This window comes from Loxodonta africana, chromosome 26 (genome assembly GCF_030014295.1).
Source record: "Loxodonta africana isolate mLoxAfr1 chromosome 26, mLoxAfr1.hap2, whole genome shotgun sequence".
NCBI classification, from domain to species: domain Eukaryota; kingdom Metazoa; phylum Chordata; class Mammalia; order Proboscidea; family Elephantidae; genus Loxodonta; species Loxodonta africana.
The window spans coordinates 15,397,211-15,418,746 of NC_087367.1; the positions used below are offsets into that span (position 1 = coordinate 15,397,211).

Consider the following 21,536-nt stretch of genomic DNA (forward strand, 5'->3'; position numbering starts at 1 on the left):
GTAAATGCTACAGAGAAGAAGAGACGAGTGAGAGAAGGGAGTGGTGAGGATGATGGTAGTGCTTGTCGAGGAAGGCTTCTAAAGGAGATGAAGTTTGAGCAATGAGGGATGCTTAGACAAAGAGTTTCCAGGCAGAGAGAATCACTGGTGCATAGACCCTGATGCAGGAGCATGCACGGGACATTCAAGGAACAGTCAAGAAGCCAGAGTGGCAGGAGAGACTGAGTGCGGGGGAATGGCAAGAGGAGGTCCGTGGGGGAGCCTCAAGGTCATTGCAAGGACTTTGGCTTGTACTCTGAGAATGGACCTTGTCATTCATTAGTTAATTTACTGACCACTGATCTTTGCCAGATGTGAGAATACAGGGAGCAAAACTAAGTCTCCACCTACCTTCAAGAAGCTTACACTTGAGAAGGAGAAGACCAACCATGAACTAATAAGTACAGATAGGCAGGTAGGTAAGTGAGTAGAGTACCAGAAAGTAATATGTAGTCTGGAGGGAAATTCAGCTAGGGGGATAGTTACAGAGTAGGGCCGAGATCAGGCAGGAGCTCGCTGAAAAGCAGAGACCTGAAATGAATAATGTCTACATAGGCAGGAACATTGCAGGCAGAGGTAGCAGCAAAAGTACAAAGACCCTGGGGTACAAGAGTTTGGGGGAGTAGCAAGGGGGCGAGTACAGCCGAAGTACACTGAGTGAGGCGAGACTAGGTGTCAGGGGCCAGATCACGGAGGGCCTATTGGCCACGGTGAGTACTTGGCTCTTCCTCCAAGTGACCTGGAAGCCACTGATGGGGCTCACGCAAGCAGAAATGAGTTAGAAGCTGATTTAGTAACTGGGCCAGAGATGGAGGGGCCTGGAGCAGAGTGACAGAAAAGGCCGTGGTGAGAAGTATTTGGATTCTAGATATGTTCTGAAGGTCGAGCAATATATTTTTCTAAAGGACTGAAAGTATGGTATGAAACAAAGAAGGAGGCGAAGTATGATTTCAAGGTTTTTGACCTGCGTTGGAGCCTAAAAGGTCAGCAGTTCCAACCTACCAGCTGCTCCTTGGGAACTCTATGGGGCAGTTCTACTCTGTCCTACAGGGTTGCTATGAGTCAGAATCGACTCAATGGCAATGGGTTAAAAAAGTATAGGCTTGGAGGACAGAATTTAGAATTCTGTTTTGGACATGTTAATTTTGAGATACTTGGCCACCCAGATGAACTTGTTGAATGAACAGTTGAATAATCAAGCCTAGAGTTTAGGGCAGAGGCCTGGGCTGGAAGATAGAAATTTAAGAATCTTCAGTGGTAGACTGTACAAGACACAAGACTGATGGAGCTCACCTAGGTCTAGGCAGGGAGTGTGAATATAGAAGAAAAGACGTCCAAGTCGCTGAGTACTGATCCCTGGAGCCCTCCAACATTCAGAGACATTTAGGGAGACAGGAGGTGGGGAGAGGCAATGAAAGGGGAGGAAAACCAGAAAGGGTGTGCAGGGAAGTGAAGTGAACAAAGTGTTTCAAGAAGGAACCAGCTACGCCAAATGTTGCTGACGGGTCTAGAAATGAGCTCACACTGCCTTATCATCAACTTCTGTTTTTAAACTACATAATAAATACGAACACCCCAAAACATATGTTAGTATACATTTTTAACGGGTGCGGGGTTTTTTCGCCATTATAAACAGCGCAGCAGCCTTGCAGCCATCTCTTTAAGTCATCTCAAGTTATCGTCTTAGAAAATAAATACCTACATGTGGAATGGCTTGACCAAAAAGGGTGTATGATTGCAAGGATTTTGCATATTGCCAAAATGCCCATCAAGATTGCTTTTACTCAACCACTCACAGTCCAGTAGTGTGTCCAATCCCTGACACCCTGGCTAACAGTACATATTATAATTAATTTCTCATTGTTTACCAATTTTATAGGTGAAAAAGCTGAACTTACAGGTGGCTACTAATGATTTTAGGCATATTTTCTATCTTCTATGGCAATCTGAATCTTTTTTTCGGGGGTGAATTTTCCATTGGTGCTTTTAGCCCATTTTTCTATTGGGGTATGTCTTTTTCTGATTAACTCATATGCAAGAGGTTCCTGTATGCTAAGGATAGTTTCTGCCAAAGATGACAAATTTGTTATTTGACTTTTGATTTTATTCGAAGCATCTGAGGGGTATTAAACTTTTCTGTAGTTAAATCACCAATATTTTCATGTATGACTTTTACCTTTATGACATATTTAGAAACCCTCTCCCCAAGATTACAGATTGGAACATATGGAATTCCTCAAGTGGTTTGTTCAAAACCAAACCAAACCCAGTGCTGTTGAGTCAATTCCAACTCATAACGACCCTAAAGGACAGAGTAGAACTGCCCCATAGAGTTTCCAAGGAGCGCCTGGCGGATTCAAACTGCCAGCCCTTCAGTCAGCGGCTGTAGCACTTAACCACTACGCCACCAGGGTTTCCAAGTGGTTTGTTAGTAAAGCCATTTATCTTTGGCTTTAGAAAAAACTGTCCTCCAAAGCTTTTTCTTCTGCCTCCTGACAGTATGTTGAAAAAGACCTCATTAGATTCTGTTTCCACAGAACTCCTATTAAAGTCACAGCATTTAAAAAATAGAATCCAATAATGTTAGCGCCAAATGGAGAAAAAAGGCAAACAGGTCAAGCTAGCTTTGGGGCAAGGGAGAATACAAATTAAAAAGCACTATACACAACACTACCCCCCAGTGCCAACGAGTCGATGGGTTATACACAACACTGCTATGTAGAATGCTGTTTTTCAGATTGCTCGTATTTTCTATCCTCCTTTCATAAAAGGACTGGGAGAAAATTTAACACATTTCTTTTCAAACCTAGCCATAATTCTTTGTTTTCAACCACGGATTTAAACTGGCATGCTCTGTCGTTCCACGTCTTCACTCCGTGAGCCTTAACTGAAGACAGGGCTTGATTTGGCATAGGGCAAATGTTTATGTGACTAAGAAAGGCTTAAAGTATCCGCACTGTTCTCTGATGCCTCTTTCTCTATGTAACTTTTTAGGAAAATACTGGCAGTTGTTGTGGACTGAATTGTGTGCACCCAAAATGAGCTATACTTATGGATATAATTCTGTTTAAAGATAGGGTTCTCTTTGTTATATCATTTAGATCATAGGGTAGGTATTAAACCTAATCACTTCTGAGTTATTAAAATTAAAAAAAAAAAAGCAGATTAGATATAGACACATGCAAACACACAGGAAGATTTATGTCATGCGAGGATCGCCAAAGAATCAAGGAACACCCGGGGCTACCAACCCTGATTTGGACTTTGAGCTTCCAGAACTGTGAAAAAAAGCAATGTCTGCTCTTTAAGGCCATCCACGTGTGGTACTGGTATCACAGCAGTACTAGGAAGCAAAGACAGTCGTCTAGCACAAGTATGTAACAGTCTGGGCCCAAGAGTGCGTAGGCCTTGCCCTGAAATCCAGCTCTGCCATTTACTACCTGTGGGACCTTGGGCAAGTTACTTCCTTTCCCCTTCTGGAAAATGGGGGAAATAGATCTCACAGTCAGTGCAAGGATTAAATGAGGCAACGTGTGTAAAACACACAGCACAGGGCCTGGCTAAGTGCACAACAAATGTTAAGCTTCTATCACCATCTTAACGCTTTTACGTTTATTTCTAAATTCTGTAGATGTTCCATTTTTTTTTTTTTTCCATTTACCTCTTTTGCTAGTTTCTGTCCTTGTTCCACACATATAGGTTTTTCTTTCATGTCGTTCAGTCTTGCTAAAGTTTTGGGGTCATCTCGGAGATCAATCTAATTAAGAAAGGGCAATAACGTCCCATAATATTATAAACCTTTAAAGATAAATCAAAGCACACAGTCCCATTTAATCCCCCACATATCCAAAAAAAAAAAAAAGATTAAACAAAAAAGCTTAATTTTTTAAATCAACTCATCTAGTTGCTTTCTTTTGGCACTACTTTTTCCAAAACTACTATGTTGTTGTTGTTGTAAGTTGTTGTCCAGTCAATTCCAACTCATGCCAACCCCGTGCGTGCAGCGTAGAACTGCTCCATAGGGTTTTAGAGGCTGTGGCCTTTTAGAAGCAGATCACCAGGTCTGTCTTCCTATGGGCCTCTGGGTGGGTTCAAACCTCCAACCTTTCGGCTAGTAGTCAACTGAGTTTAAATATTTGTATTATTTGCTAAATTTTAGTGTCATTTGTCTGATTGCATCCCCTTTCCCCTAAAATAGGCCACAGAGATTATCCTTAAATGAGTGAAAGCAAAGCAGACATACCTGAGTTCCTATTAATAAAAAGGGTACATTTGGTGCATATTCCTTCAGTTCTGGTACCCACTCCTCTTTCACGTTTTGAAATGAGGCTGGATTTACCACAGAGAAGCATATAAGGAAGACGTCAGTCATAGGGTAAGACAAAGGCCTCAGGCGATCATAGTCTTCCTATGGAAGAAAGAAACACCTCGTTATTTACAGCTTACATTTCTATAATGTAAGGAATAATGGCGTACGCATAGGACTACATGGTCAAAGAGGCTGAATGTATAGCACACTATATAAAACAAGATAATTGTTTTCGTTATCGTTGCTTTTGAAATTCTGAATACCAGTGGGGTAAAAATGTGAAAATATCGTTAACAACTACAACGAAACTTTGAGAAAACGCATGGATTGCTAAAGCTGTCACTGGAAATATTTTTAACCAAGAAGTTCACACAGAGTATTGATTATAGCCAGATGCTTACTATAATTTATAATAACTAATAATTTATAACAACTAATATATACTGGATATTTACTTGGTATTGGATGCTGGTCTCTGTGCTCTTCCATATATTACTTAATTAGTTCTAACAACTATACGACCTAAGTTCCATTACCCCTATTTTCCAAAGATTAAACTGAGGCCCCAAAGTTAAATAACTTGTCAAAGAATGCACAGACAGTAGGCGGGGAGCTGGGGTTCAAACCCTGGCAGTTTTTACTCCAGAGTCTATGCTGTTAACCACCCTACAGCTATAAACCAAAAAACAAACCCATTGCCATATGCAAGTCAATGCCAACTTATAGCAACCCAATAGGAGAGAGTAGAATTGTCCCATAGGGTCTCCAAGGAGTGGCTGGTGGATTCGAACTGCTGACCTTTTGGTTAACAGCCAAATGCTTAAACACTGCACCAACAGGGTCCCATATAGCTATGCTGAGACCTTAAATCTATGCTTTGTCTGTATATACAGTTTTCTGAATTGTGTGTGTATAAATTTAAAGACAGAAACATATAGAATAAAACCACAAAAATCCCCTTCCTCTCCAATTTCCACTCCCTTCCTCAAATGTAGATGCTTTCATGTGTTTCTTTCCAGTTCTTTTTCTATGCATGCAGACACCTACAAGTATACATATTCCTCCACGTATATGTGAACGAGACCACACAATACATTTTGTTCTACAGCTTCCTTTCCAAGTAAGATCTTTCCACATCAGAACGTGTTAGACTTCCATGTTATTTTAAACTACTGCTTTGTACTCACAGAATGGCTACACCATTGATGGTTGTTTTAGTATCTACCCCAAAAGGCAGTGAACATCCTTGTTGTGCAGAGTCTATTTTATATGACACAAAATTCTGCTTATTTATATTCTAGTGAGTGAATGGTCAGGACTGCGTTTTTGTAATGCTTACATTCTCAGCTGGTTTCAAGAAGACTTTATTTTTGGCCTCAGTCATCTTCTCTTTTAAATGACCCGTTTCCCTACGAGAACTGTGTGAACATGGAACTGAAGGAATATCACAAACATCTTTTACTCAGAGTTTCAGCTGTAGTATTTCCCCTTCTGGAACAATTTCCCTTTCAGGCCTTCTCCTGACGTCCTTCTTATTAGAGCTCTCAACTCAAGCATCTCAGTGTCTCCACTCCTGAGCTGGGAGGCTAACCCTTCGGTTCTTCTGTGATGCTTCTGAGAAGCACACCGGATAACCTGGAGCCATGCCCACGGAATGATTTCACAGGTGCTGCTGACCACCAGGTGCTCCTTGGAAACTCTGTGGGACAGTCCTACCCTGTCCTTTAGGGTCGCTATGAGTCACAACCAACTCGACGCCAACAGGTTTTTTTGGTCAGGCCTATTACAGGACAGGAGTGGAATCTATATTTTTTACAAAAAAAAAAAAAAAAATGAAGTGGAAGCCTCTAACTGGTTTTGAATAAAGCCATGTTCTGATGTTAAAAATTATTAATAAAGACATCAAATAGGTGGGTGTCAAACATGTTAAACACAGCCGGTTACTATTAAGAGGACTGCTATCTAAATTATAAAGCGTTTTTAACATCCGGTTGAGTGTTAACGACTGGGTGCATTCAATAGGCTTTTTGTACTCTCTGGTCTATTTCAAACTGCAAGTCCATAGGAAAGAAAGGACAGTGTTTTAACCTTCGCTCTCTCCCCAGCAACTCTGCTTCCAGGCAAACTGGTATGTGCCATGGTCAGGGAATGGGCGTTCTCATTCAAAATCACTCCTAGTCCATATTTAGATTTCCAATTTTCACAGAATTAGAAACGGGGATATTGTGACAGTGGGTTAGGGAGAATAAAGGAAGTAATGCAACTACCGCACTCAGCATAGTGCCTGGCACAGAAAACAACTCTTCCAATGTTTTAACATAAATTCTTGGTCTCCAGGGAAGACGATTCTCCTCCAATTCCCCTGCAAACCCACGCACAGCCCTTCGGTCCCATGCCAGTCCTCAATCTGCAGCACTCTCCAGCCACAGAGGAGACACCATTTCAGTGAGAAATCAAATTTTCTACGTTGGCGTCCAAGCGCACAAATCGAGCTGAGGTCTCTGGAGGACAGGACAATTTTCAGATTAATAAAAGGGAACGATAGATTACTACTGTACTAATTAGTCATTTTGGAACTCAAGGGCCTTAAGACTATTTAAAATATAACAGAAGAGATTGATTTTTTTTTTTTTTTTTAAGAAAGCCAAATTAGATATTTTAATGAAGTTTCAACTTTTCAAGCAAGTTTATCTCAGAAGGAAAATGGAATTGGGGGCTTTTTCTCCAGGGGCTATTATATAAGAAATAAAAAGTAATTGAACGCAAAGGTCTCTAGAAATACTTACTAATATTAATCCAAATATTCTACAGAACGTAAGACCATTGTACAGACTCCTTTTATAACCACGGTGAACACTGACTTTCTTCAAGGAGAGATACATGGGCACAAAGGAAAGAAAACTGGACCAATCATTTCTAGATATTAGTTAAGTTACACATTTTATTGGGCTAATGAAAATATGAAGAATTGTGGTTATAAACAACAATAAAACCAAGAATGTTTAGAACTCTTTGGAAAGAAATGTTACTTCTGCAGTTTAAACTACCTAAAACGAACTTCTGGCTGTAATGTCCAGCTAAATAATTGGCTGTTATTATAAGAATCAGATCTTTCTTCTTCCATCCAGCCTGAGTAATTACAAATCTAATAATACCAGATTAAAAAAAAAAAAAAATCACCCCCGGTGCATACTGTGCAGTGGTTAAGAGCTCCGATGCTAACCAAAAGGTCGAAAGTTTGAATCCACCAGCTGCTCCTTGGAAACCCTGTGGGGCAGTTCTATTCTGTCCTATACGGTCCCTATGAGTTGGAATCAACTCGATGGCAACAGGTTTATTTTTCTGTTTTGTTTTGTTTTGCTGCATATTGTACCCTACATCGTATACAACTGTACTCACTGTGCACTATTTTGAGTGAACTCAGTGTGAAATTTTGAATTTGGGAATAAATAAGTTAAAGCATGCAGAATCTTTCATCTCAATCTATATATTGGAAATTTGGTCACACAAAGAAAGTTAAATACGGGACCACTGCCTTTACTTTTAAATAGCCACTTCTAAAAGTCAGAACTTCTCAGAGCCAAATCTCTTAGAGTTCTCTTAATTAACAAATGAATTATATTTTAGTTGTACTAAAAAAAAAAAAAGGTAGGTAGTTAAACATTTGATGGTAATTGGGACGTTCTTGGAAGTAGAGAAAATGTGTTAAAGATAATTGTCTTATAGCAACATCATAAAAGATATTAAGTTCAGTCAACAGGAGGACTGCTTAGTAAAAATCTTTAACTTCTCGGTAACTGCCTAAGAGGTATCAGGTTTTTTTTTTTTTAATGTGTTCTAGTAACCTAGTAAGGAGCCCTCGTGGCGCAGTGGTTAAGCACTCAGCTGCTAACTGAATGGTAGGCAGTTCGAACCCACCAGCCACTCTAACGGGAGAAAGATGTGGCAGTCTGCCTCCGTAAAGATTTACAGCCTTGGAAACCCTATGGGGCAGTTCTGCCCTGCCCTATAGGGTTGCTATGAGTTGGAATTGACTCAATGGCAATGGGTGTTCTGGTAGCTTCGTGACTGAGGCTCTCTATTGTAGTCGAGTCCGTGATCTGTGTGATGATGACAACCTTAACCCTTGAAAAATCTCACTCACTCACCACCTGACAAGAACCAGCGGACAGTATGAGTTTGAAAAAATTGCTCTGAGAGGAAGCCCAAGACCTTCAGTTGCAACAGGAAAAAGTAGCAAATGGCCATCAGCCGGGCACGGCCTTTTTGAGTATCGCCCACCCAGCAGTGACCAACAGCGTCTCTACTTCTCTAATTTCCCTTCCACGTGGACCTGGGTGCTTCCTCCTACGTTACTGATTTTTGTTTAAAATACATGGTTTTAGGATAAATGTGTCTAATTAAATACATATCCTAAAACCATGTATTTTAAACAAAGCCACCCACACGGGCCAGTCAGGCTCCTGCAGTGCTTTGTTGGCTGGTATCTGCTCACACACTGGTCATCGCACTCAATCTACACAGGTTTACTGGGAGCGTACTCTATGGGAGGAGTCCTTGGGTGCTGAAAACAGTTAAAGCACTTGGCTGCTAACCGAAAGACTGGTGGTTTGAATCCACCCAGAGGCTCCTGGGAGAAAGGCCTGGTAATCTACTTCTGAAAAACTACCCATTGAGAATCCCCTGGTGTGCAGTTCTACTCTGACAAACATTGGGTCGCCACGAGTTGGCAATGACTCGGCGGCAACTGGTTCATTTACGTGGAAGGCGTTCTAAGGACCCTTGTTGTTATCTGCCATTGAGTCAGTGCCAACTCGTGGCGACCCTATGTACAACAGAACGAAACACGCTGCCCGGTCCTGACCATCTTCACGATTGTTGGTATGTTTGAGTCTGTTGTAGAGTGACTTTGTCCAACCTAGAGGGCTCATCTTCCAGCACTATTGGGGTCAGTGTTGTTGTGATCCACAGGGTCTTCACTGACTAGTTTTTGGAAGTAGGTCACCAGTTCTTTCTTTCTACTCTGTCTTAGTCTGGAAGCTCTACTGAAACCTGTCCGCCATGGGTGACCCTGCTGGTATTTGAAATATCAGTGGCATAGCTTCCAGCATCACAGCAACACACAAGCTACCGCAGTAAGACAAACTGACAGGCAGGTGGTGGCTTCTAAGGATGCATACACACGAATAAAAGAAATAATTTTCCCCTCTGGAATTTAAAGTTTAGTTGGGGAGAAATTCAAGACATAAACATATAAAAACTGATATGCTTGCCTATTACAACAGAGCCACTGTAACATGCAAGAATGGGAGAAAGAAGATTATAAGCTAGAATAGGTGAATGCATAAATACTTAATCCAAGAAGTATTTCTAAGCACTTTCTATGTGCCACCTCTTATGTCTCCTTCTGCTACACGTAACATTGCCATGAATCGGGGCCAACTTGACAGCAACTAACAACAACAATCTTTGTGTCAAGGTGCTAAGTGCAACCCTCAGAGAAACGAAGGAAGGAAAAGGTTCATATAATATCGAATTAATAACACGTTTTATAGAAGTTTACAAAGCTCTCTTGTAAGATGTCTGTATAAGGAAAAATGTCTGTTTATCTGTAAACATCTGTAAAAATGAGGCAACAAGCTCAAGGGAGCCCATGCGCCTCACAAAGTGCTTTCAAGACCTCAAAGTCACAACCTAGAAGAGAAGAAGAAACTGCAGTGCTGATGTGGGAACAGGTCTAAGGGGGGCCCCAGGGAGGAAGAATTATGACAGGTGGGAAATACCCAAAAAATGTCTAAGGCACAGACTCAGGTGGAAGATGGATGGATTTCGGGTTATCTCAAAAATGCATTGCCCACCACCCCCAAAACAGCTCCTACTCCCTGTGATGTCCCCTTGTTTTAAAGACGGCCTAGGCTGTCACAGTGCTGAGAAACAAGCTCCTCTGATGTGTGAATCAGTTTTACTTCTTGTTCTTCCTAAATAAGCTAAATAATGACAACATTGTCATGATTTTCCTTGGACTACTTTGATTCATTGAAACAATTCCTGTCCCATTTGCCTTAATTATGCCTTATTAGGAGGAAATTCACTCTTTTTCAGTCACTTCATTTAGAAGTGCTGATTTTGATTCTCAAGAAAGAACTGAGGACTAAGGTCCTGGACAGAGCTTGAGAAAAATGTAGAACAAAATTCAAACTCACAAAAAAGGTCCAGACTTACTGGTCTGACAGAGACTGGAGAAACCCTCAGCGTGTGGCCCCCAGCCCCCTTTCAACTCAGTATTGAAGTCACTTTTCAGGTTCACCCTTCAGCCAAAGATTAGACAGGCCTATAAAACAAACAATAATACACATAGCTGAACCACGTATATGAGATTAAATGGGCACACTAGCCCAGGGGCAAGGACAAGAAAACAGAAGGGGACAGAAAAGCTGGACAGATGGAAATGCAAAACCCGAGGTCAAGAAGGGGAGGGTGTTGACATGTAGAGGGGTTGGCAACCAAAGTCACAAAACAATACGTGTACTAATTGTCTAATGAGAAACTAATTTGCTCTGTAAACCTTCATCTAGAGCATAATTTCAAAATAGCAAAAAAAAAAAAAAACAAAACTGAGTGAAAAAGCAAGTTCACTTTGCAGCTTTTATTTATTGCATATTTTTATTCTAAAAAATAATTTAAGATTGGTCAACTTTAGAATAAATTTTAAAATGAGGAATGTTCTCTGCCAATTCTTGCATTTAATATTTAATATTAAATTATATTGTATCTTTTGAAAGACTGCTTCTTATGGAAGTCAAGATTTTAGTGTTGAAACTCTATGGCCACCATTCAGAGGTGGCTTCACTTTAAAATCCCTGTCTAAAATACAAGCAAGATGCTTAATAAAAAACAAAACAAACACACAAAAACTTGTTTCCATTCTGAATGAATACCCTCATTTTTTAAAAATAGTTGTTCAACTTTTATCAAAGATTCTACAGCAGAGTCCTGACCAAGAAGGGTGAAACTGCAGAACAGAATTTCAAATTCTCACAGACTCCGGGTTTCCTGGGGCCATGAGGGTTGGCTGAACCCCTGAAACTATTGCCCTGGGATAATCTTTAAAACTTAAACCAAAAATATTCCTTGAAGTCTTGTTAAAACCAAAGAATAGTTTAACTAGTAAAAATGTCTGCATTGAGCATTATATTCTTTTAAGAACTATCTATATCAGATCAAAGTGACAGCAGAAATTCAAGACATAGACAGGAACCTTAGGGGATAGTGAGTCTATGTTAATGACGGAGGACCAACTCAGAAAAGGAGGATAGGAAAGGTTGCGCAACTCTAAGAATGTAATCAACGTCTCTGATTTGTACATGTAGAAACTGTTGAATTGGTGCCTCTTTTGCTGTGTACGCTCTCAACAGCAACAACAAAATAAAATTAAAAAAGCAAACAAAAACAGTTATTCAAAAACTTACTGCTATGTAGACTACAACAGCATAAGACCCAGTCTCTGCTCTTAGGAAGTTCACAGTAAAAGAGACAAGATGTATGCAAATACTATATTACAAGTTAGAATGTGGTAAAAATCAGCCATGGTTCTTTGGGGTGACTAAGACTTCTAGAAGAGTCAGCATCTGAGTTGGGCTTTACAGAATGGATACATACAACCTACTAGCAATGTGGCCCGGTCAAGTCTCTCATTTCTCAGATCCTTTGTTTCTCTGTCTGTCAAATGGAAGAATGTCAGTGACACATGCTTTGAAGACTATAAAGCGCTATAAATTTTTACACTCCCAAATACTCCAGTATGCTGTTTTGATTTAGGAAAGAGTAACTTATCAAAACCTACAAGAGTTTTCCTCTACAACCACTCTGAAAGAGAAAAAAGTGGGACCACAGCTGAATAATTCTTATACTAGACAAGCCCCAGACTTCCAAAGTCTAAAACAGCTTCTGACTACTTTTAAAGAAATACAAAATGGCAAGACAACTAAATAAAGATGCCCCTGACAATTTTGGTCTTGTGCTATATGAAGGAGCAACTCTGTCCCTTTCAAGGCACACAGTAGCAATCTCCATCTGAAACATGTTTTTCTAGGGAGAATGCAAAAATAGGTACCAGGCAGGGCACACTCCAAACACTGGAACCCCAAAGGGTGACCCTACTGAAGCTAAGAGGACACATGCACTAAAGCTGGCTTCTGAAGATTTAACATTCTTTGCCATAAATCTAAATTACACGCTGTTATGGATTGAATTGTGTCCCCCAAAAATGTGTGTCAACGTGGCTAGGCCATGATTTCCGGTATTGTGTGATTATCCACCATTTTGTCATCTGATGTGATTTTCCCATGCGTTGTTGTAAATCTTGCCTCCATGATGTTAATGAGGCAGGACTCCATCTACGAGATTAGGTTGTGTCTTAAATCAATCTCTTTTGAGATATAAAAGAGAATAGCACATCCTTTGGACTTAAATAAACAAAAACCAAACCCAGAGCCCTCAAGTTGATTCCAACTCAGAGCGCTCCAAGTCCAGGGGAAGACTGATGACAAGGACCTTGGGGGCGGGGGCGGGGGGAGAGAAAGCCTTCCCCTGGAGCTGAACCCCCAAATTCAGGCTTCTAGCCTCCTAGACTGTGAGAGAATAACTTTCTCTTTATTAAAGTCATCCACTTGTGGTATTTCTGTTATAGCAACACTACGCAACTAAGACACACATTGCTACAAGCTACAATAATTCTCGATAATAGTCTATGAAATCTCATTCCCTTGTCTAGTCCTTTTGTCACTTTGGAGTTCATTTGATATTTAAATTTGTGAAATAAAAACATCACTTTTTACGTCCTTAAAAATAATTCTTTAATATATATTTTTAAAAATTTTATTGAGGTTAAGATATATACAGTGAAACCTGCGAGAGCCAGAACTCGGCAGGGCTGCCTTGTTTTTCTGGGTCTCACAAGTTTTCCACTTTTGACAAACCAAAACCAAACCCAGTGCCGTCCAGTCGATTCTGACTCATAGCGACCCTATAGGACAGAGCAGAACTGCGTCATAGAGTTTTCAAGGAGTGCCTGGCGGATTCGAACTGCCGATCGTTTGGTTAGCAACCGTAGCACTTAACCACTACACCACCAGGGTTTCCAACCTTTGACAAGGTGTAGTCTTACAGTCTTCTCACTTTTCTATCGCTCGTTTTAGTGGAAGATATTTGAGTGTTCTTTTTCTGACAGATTCCGCCTTACACAGGTTTTAGCTTTTGCAGGTTTTACGGAACAACAAAATTCTATAATTTTAACCATTTTTAATTGTACAATTCAATGACATTAATTTCATTCACCATGTCGTACAACCGTCACGATTTCCAAAAGTTTTTCATCACTCCAAACCTTTGTTTTTAAAGGAAGTTGGTTGGTCCCCTTTTGGAATCTTTTGGTCATTTCCCTATCCCCTCCTACTGAAATGTGGGGTCGGAGAAAGAGTGTGGGGGATGGGAGAGAGTGTCCTAAGGTCCCAAAAGCTTTTCAAAAACTTTTCAAATATTTGGGTTTTTCTTTTCAGTTACCGAATAGAATTTATACATCACTGGCCTCATTAGCATCTTAGGAAAGAAATTCTTGAAATTGGAGGTTTAGCTTCTGACCTTCAGCAACGGTCATCTTCATACATTACGATTTATAATGTCAGTTTCCCAATTAATTCACCAATTATTGAGGAGATATAAACCCAATCTTGGGCTTCCTGTCCATTGCTGCCTCCCTTTTGGCCACCTGACTGACCATAATTCCCACAGAGGTTAGCTGGAAGAGAGATAAAACTTAAATCTGATGCTGAGAAAGAGCACGCTGGAGGCCAGATCTGCCCTCACCTAACGGAGTCATTCTGAGCCAGGCATCACTTGATCTCTAAAATGAGGGGACAGAACCATGGAGCGCCATGTCACATGGCCAAACATCTTCAAATTAACTTTTTTTTAAATCCTTGTCAGTAGCCCTAGTAACAGATATAACGTGGGAGAAGGCTTGAACTACTGCATAAAAGATCAAGTTTTAGGATTCTGCTTTATCTAAACTGACCCCACAAGGAAGAGGATCAAGACTTAGCTAAATATGGCCCTCAGGCGAGCTTCATCTCCCCATCTGTGAGGGAGACCAAATATAGCACACAAATGTTAAGATAAATGAGAATGCTGGTCAAGAGCTTTGAGCTCTTCAGCAGACAAGTCTGACTTTCCAAAAAAAGACAAACCACAACTTCAGAACCGTGCTATTTCCTCCGTGCATGGCGAGGCGACCTGCCTCCCTGTAAAGGGTTTAGAGCATAAATTCTACATTGTCTGGAGCTGTTATCACACACACGGGGTCAACCGTGAGTCAGAATCGACGTGACACCAACTGGTGTCGTTTTTAGTTTTCACTAAAACAGAGGCCAGCCGGCCTCCAGTCGACAGAAAGACGGCGAACGTCAGGGCACGCTTCTATGTCACAGACTCCTTTCCTAACTCTTTCAGTGCCAATTTCATGATGATGAAATGTTCATGCGTTCATTCCAGCAAATATCTGCCAACTGAGGGAGAGGTAGTTTAGTGGTAGAATTCTCGCCTTCCATGCGGGAGACCCAGGTTCAATTCCCGGCCAACGCACCCTCACGCACAGCCACCACTCATCCGTCAGTGGTAGATTGTGTGTTGCTATGACGTTGAACAGGTTTCAGTGGAGCTTCCGGACTAAGAATAGGAAGACAGGCCTGGTGATCTACTTCCAAAAATCCAGTCCCATTGTGCATGGGGCAGATTCCACATCAGTTAACAGCAGGCCTAAGCGGAGTCCCCGGGTGTTGTAACTGGTTAATGCACTCAGCTGCTAACCGAAAGGCTGGAGGTTTGAGTCCATCCAGAGGAGCCTTGGGAGAAAGGCCTGCCAATCTACTTCCAAAAAAATCAGCTATTAAAAAGTCTGGAGCACAGTTTTACTCTGACACACATGAGGTCACCAAGAGTCGGAATCAACGGCGACTGGGATGCCGTGTACGCACTAGGGAAAACAGACGTAGATCCTGCCCTCGGAGTTGACAGTGTAACAGAGGAGGAGGCAAGAGGCTCCCAACTGGGGCAGGACTACTCCCTGGCAGACATTTTGGAAATCTGGGAGGTGTTTTCGGTTGTCAAAATGAAATGGGAAATCTACTGGCATTTAGGGGTGGGAGCCAGGGTGCTATATAACCTGTGCAATGAAAAACAGTCCTGGGTCCCACATGATTATTGGGTCCACTGGTGTTCAGTAAGAAGCCCTGGTGGCGTAGTGGTTAAGAGTTCAGCTGCTAACCAAAAGGTCAGCAGGTGGCATCCCCCAGGTGCTCCTTGGAAACCCTATGGGGCAGTTCTACTCTGTCGTATAGGGTCACTAGAATCGGAATCGCCTCAAGGGCAACAGGTTTGGGCTTTTTTTTTTTTTTTTTTTTGGTTTTGGTGTGCCAAAACCCACTGCCGTCGAATTGATTCCAACTCATTTGGTGTGCAATAACGTGAAAAACCCTTTCCTAATTACCTGAGTCTTGGGCCTAACTCTGTTGTACATATAAGCACAAAGTATTTTTGGCCCAGCTTTAACGTGTTTCTAGGAAAGTAACTACAGTGCAAATTGGAGGAGGAGAAAAAGCTATTTGATTTGAAGCATTACAACGGTGGCTTCCACTGGAGAAAGTCACATGCCACTGGCAACGCTGTTCTTAGCATCCAAATGGCCAATAAGACGCAACTAGGACAGTCAACATCAGTAGCAGTTGCATTCGGGGTAATTTACCTACAGGTGCAAGCATCTGATAGCTTCATTGTGATTTCTGGAGCACTCAGGCCTAAGAATTTAGGCAGTGAATACTGAAATAAGTACTAACTTCATTACAAATTATTTTCCTTTTATTTCTCCTTCACATTACTGCAAGGCTGTTGTACTGATTTTTTTTTAAATTAGGTGTACCAAAAAAAAACAAACCTGTTGCCAGCAAGTTAATTCCGACTCATAGCAACCCTATAGGGCCGCGTAGAACTGACCCACAGGGTTTCCACGGCTGTAATCTTTACAGAAGCAGACTGCCACATCTTTCTCCCAGGGAATGGCTGGTGGGTTTGAATTGCCAACCTTTCTTTCAGTTAGCAATCCAGCACTTAACCACTGTACTACCAGACCCAGTAACCCAGTGCCATCAAGTCGATTCTGACTCATAGTGACCCTATAGGACAGAGTAGAACTGCCCCATAGAGTTTCCAAGGAGCACCTGGTGGATTTGAACTGCCGACCCTTTGCTACTGTGCTACTACCAGGGCTCCTTAAAATTATGTGCACACAGAGGCTATATTACTTATAGACTTCATTTGAGGATACATAAAGAACAAACATTTGTTACAAAAAGGGGGGTTGTGTCTGATATAGGTGTTTAACAAACCGGTTCAAAAATGACTAGAAAGGCAAATCGAGACGAATGTCATGAAGGAAAGAGCCAGGTACCAGGAGACAGAATAACCAGGAAGACCAGCTTCAGCCAGGGTGGTCAGAAAAGGCCTCTCAGGGAAGGAAGCAATGTCTAACCTGAGGCCTGAGGATGGTGTACGGAGCCAGGTACAGAAGGCACAGTGTGTGCAAAGGCCCTGAGGCAGGAAGGCCCTGACTGAGACTGAAGGCCTGGGAGAAGGCCAGCAGGACTAAGTGCAGCTGGAGAGGTAGCCGGCCCAGATCATCAGGGCTTACCTGCAGTGGAAAGCCACTGAAAGAATTGAGACGAGGCAGCCATGTAGCTTGATTTTTTTCTTTTTTTTAATAAAAGATAATTCAGGCTGCTTTTGTTGAGAGTGAATTAGAGCAGGACAAGAGTAAAAGGAGAGAGGTGACAGAAGATAGTAGCTCGAACCAAGTGGCAGCAGTTGACAGTGAGAGAAATGGATGGATTCCAGAGAGACTCTGGAAGTAGTCCCAGGCTTGGGTGATGGTTTGGGTGTAAAACGGAAAGGTCAGGGAAGTCTCTGGAATAATCCAGGGTTCTGGTTTGTGCAGCTGGATAGAGTCTATGTTTTACAGAGATAAGGAAGACCAAGGGTGGAGAAACACATTAGAAAGAAAACTCCAGAGGTGGCGTGTGGGCAATCGCACCAGTGTGTCTGGCAGAGCTCTCAGCCTCAGAGTTCCAGCCACAGATACCCAGCTGTTTACCAGACACCTCCTTTTGGTGAACCAGAAACATCGCACATTCAACATTTCTGAACTAAATGCATCTCTTTCCCCTTCGAATCTGCAACTCCTGCCGCATTTGCCATCTCAGTAAAAGGTATCACCACCCAGCAGGCTACTCAACCCAGAAGCCTGCAAGCCCTCACCATAAGCCCTGTCATGCATTGAACTGTGTCCCCCCAAAAATGTGTGTCAACTCAGTAAGGCCACGATCCCCTGGTATTGTGTGGTTGTCCTCCATTTTGTGACTGTAATTTTATGTTAAAGAGGATTAGGATTGGATTGTAACACCCTTACTAAGGTCACATCCCTGATCCAATATAAAGGGAGTTTCCCTGAAGTGTGGCCTGCACCACCTTTTATCTTACAAGAGATTAAAGGAAAGGGAAGCCAGCAGAGAGTGGGGACCTTATACCACCAAGAAAGCAGTGCCGGGAGCAGAGCACGTCCTTTGGACCCAGGGTCCCTGTGCAGAGAAGCTCCTCGTCCAGGGGAAGACTGATGAGAAGGCTGACAGAGAGAGACAGGCTTCCCCTGGAGCTGATGCCCTGAATTTGGACTTTTAGCCTACTTTACTGTGAGAAAATAAACTTCTCCTTGTTAAAGCCATCCACTTGTGGTATTTCTGTTATAACAGCACTAGACAACTAAGACAAGCCCCCAATGCGCTTACCACATCAACTATACACACAGTCCAAATCAGTCTCTCTCCCTTTTCCAAACTGGCTAACTCCTACTCATCCTTCAGGGTCAGGTCTAGAAATCACTTCACTCAGGAATCTTCCCTGAATCCCCGATCTGGACTAAGTGTCCCTCCACCATACTTCCATAGCACCCTGGGCTTCTCCTGGTATCCCGTTTCTTACACTGTAATAATAATTGCCTGTTAACTGTACCCTCTACAGGACTCCCTGAAGGCAGGGGTCTGTTTTCCCAAGCCTGGCTAACTATAGCCACTTACTAAATTCTTGCAGAATGAATGTGGGGAGCGTGTGGGAAGGTAAAGTCAGAAAGGTCAAATGAGCTAGGGCCCGAGGGCTTGCACCGTGCTGGGCAGCCCTTCCTGCGCTTTCTAGTGGATCACGTGTCTGAATTCTCCAGTAACAGGCGAATTTCTCAGGTTGCCTTTGCTCCTTTTAGCCAAGAATCAAATCGCATGTGATCAGGGACATTTTTCTGTAGCTCAACCAATGGCCCAACCCAGCTGCCTGAATCATGTCAGTTCCAAATAGGAGAACCTCGGACCGAGGGGTACTTTCAGCAGTTTAATCCTTCATACTGCTTTTCACAACTGTCTTTGTTTCATTCTCTTCACATTCATTTTATCTAGGTATGGAGGACACTGACTGTCTACCCTGTACCCTTTTCCTATTTCCTCCTTCTTTCCAGAACTCTGATTTAGTTCAGGACCCACCCCTCCTCCACCCAGATACATGCCCCTGGGGACCTTGACTCCACATACACTATAAGGAGATTCCCTCCTTGGCTTACGCCAATCATCAATCATCAGCTGCACTGCCCCCCCCCACCCGCCTCCTGGCCAAAGTCACCGGTTCTTGGATGGACACACGACCTAAGCAGTCCAATCAGAATGAAGTATTCCCAAGACTGTCCAAGGCAGCTCCCCTTTCCTCTCCTCCTTCCCTCCCTCCCCGCTTTCCTCTCCTCCTCCTCCTCCTCTTCTTCCTCTCTCTATCCCTCTCTAGTAGGATATATGGATCAGCTACCAGGGCTGTTCTTGCCACCTCTGTAGCTCATGAAGGCTGTTCAGGGCCTCCCTCTACCCCAGTCAAGGCTGTGGTTTTGTATCCCCACCAGTATATGCCACTGCTCAGGCAAAAGGCCTGCTCTATCCCCGGGACTAGGGATTTGGAGGGAGGCATATATATGTAAGCACCACGGTGTCCCTCTCTCCCTTTTTAAAACTTGGGCTACAAAGGACCCTTGGGCCCTGTGGATGCAGGCCACCTGGGCCTCCCAAACACTGTGGGGTGGGGGGTGGGGGTACAGCCAATACAGAGCTGGGAGTTATGGAAGGACCAACCCCTGAGGAAACGTTTCCTCAGCTGTGTATTAACACTGCCCTTCTCCGCCTTTGGGGCTGGGGAAGAGGCTTATGTTGACAGAAGTCTCTCATTGACACACCCACTTACTCAGGTCTTAATACACTCAGAAGTAGCTTAGGAGCAAGAGAAAAAAAAAAAGAGAAGCCCCCAGTAAATACGATCTAATTAAGCCTGAAATGCTGGTTTTCTCTACGTCCGGATGAGGCAGCCAAATTGCACGGAGTTCACCAAACCGTGAGAACCACCTCATTTGGAACCTGACTACATAAACCACACTCCTCTGGCCCAACACACAGAGTGCAATCTGCCACCTGAGAATGAGAAAGATTCCTCAGCCAGCAGGTGGGCAAATTCAGGATGACGTGATGTGGTTCACAAATGCCCTTTCGCAGACCAGATCCTTTAACAAAAATGCACACAGGTCCCCAAGTGTGCAAAGCCGTGACCTGGCAGGTGCCCACACACATGTGCACACACACTCATGCAGATATCTTTGGAATTCAGAGGTGCTGCACACAGCAGAGTGCCCTGCAGGGAGTCCCTGGAGCCCAAAACATCAATTCCCCGGGACCTGCATTAATCACCACGACACGTTTCCAAGTTGTTGAGCATGTTTTCTCTTCCTTCCTGCCTGTTTCATATCCTCGGCTGTCAAAGCTAGTCCTGTATTTCCTTTCTTCATCTTTTCTCCTCCAGCTCTGGCCTTGCCGTACGACAGGAGGATGCCGGCACAGCATTTCAGAGCTCGTAATAGTAACCTCATCACGCTGTTGTTGGTGGTGTTACCTGCTATGGAATCAGCTGCCAACTCATGGTGACCCCACGCTCAACAGAACTAAAAACTGCCCAGTCCTGTGTCATCCTGTGATCAGTTGGGGATTGGTCCATGTGATCCAGAGGGTTTTCTTTGGCTGGTTTTCAGAAGTAGATTGCCAGGCCTTTCTTCCTAGTCTGTCTTGGTGTGGACGCTTCACTGGAACTGGTTCTGCATTATAGCTAAGGCACAAACCTCTGCAGACACACAGATGGTGGCTGTTTATGAAGTGCAGTGGCCAAGAATCGAACCCAGGTCTCCCACATGGCAAGTGGGAATCTCACCACTGACCCACCACTATAGTAACCTCATCACATGACTACAGCCTTCTTTCACCTTCGTGGCTATGAGAAGAGGACCTCGCTCCTGCTTTCACACTAACCCCACCCACTCGTCCCACTGGACCTTCACCACGAGGCTATCTGGGCAGGCAGCTCCCACTTTACTGATGGGGAGACTGAGGCTCATCCCTCCTCCAGGGCAGTGGTGGCTAAGCTCAGGGCACCATTGTCCCAAGTCACATGGACAGTCAGACAGAGGTGAGGCAGGAATGCAGGTCTCCTAACAACTAGTTTAGGGCCCCGTACCCGCTCTTATTGGAGCCCTGGTGGTGCAGCAGTTAAGAGCTTGGCTGCTAACCAAAAGGTCAGCAGCTTGAATCCACCAGCTGCTCCTCAGTAACCCTACGGGGCGGTTCTACTCTGTCCTATAGGGTTGCCGTGAGTCGGAACTGACTTGACAACAAGGGGTTTGGTTTTGGTTTACCCCCTTTTATTAACCAGGCAATGTATCCTGGGTTTTGAACACAGGCCTTTTGAATCACAGGCTTACTAACCTGTGTGGCCTTGGGTAAGTTCCTCACCTTTCTTGTTTCCTTCACCTAGAAAATGGACTACTAGCAGACCTTCCTCTTCAGCTCTTGGCAAGATCAAATGAGCAAAGGTGTAACAGTGCTGGGCATACGTGGTGCGGGTACTTTATCAGCCCCCCAGGTACTGCCCCTTCTTGGTTCAGTTTCAGCAGGTTTGGGGCAGAGGAATAAATCGGGGAAAACAAGGACTGAGCGTAAAATCGACATTGTGAAAAACATAC

General features: G+C 43.2%; 1 protein-coding gene across 1 annotated transcript in view; it reads right to left on the minus strand.

Annotated features, from left to right (window-relative positions):
- Positions 1-21,536, minus strand: part of RHOQ (ras homolog family member Q) — a 44,142-nt gene that overhangs the window by 662 nt on the left and 21,944 nt on the right. Inside the window, exons 3-4 of the mRNA XM_003417556.4 lie at positions 4,283-4,447; positions 3,701-3,796 (exon numbers count right to left, since the gene is read on the minus strand). Of these exons, the coding sequence (XP_003417604.1) occupies positions 3,701-3,796; positions 4,283-4,447 (261 nt within the window). The remainder of the gene's footprint in view (positions 1-3,700; positions 3,797-4,282; positions 4,448-21,536) is intronic.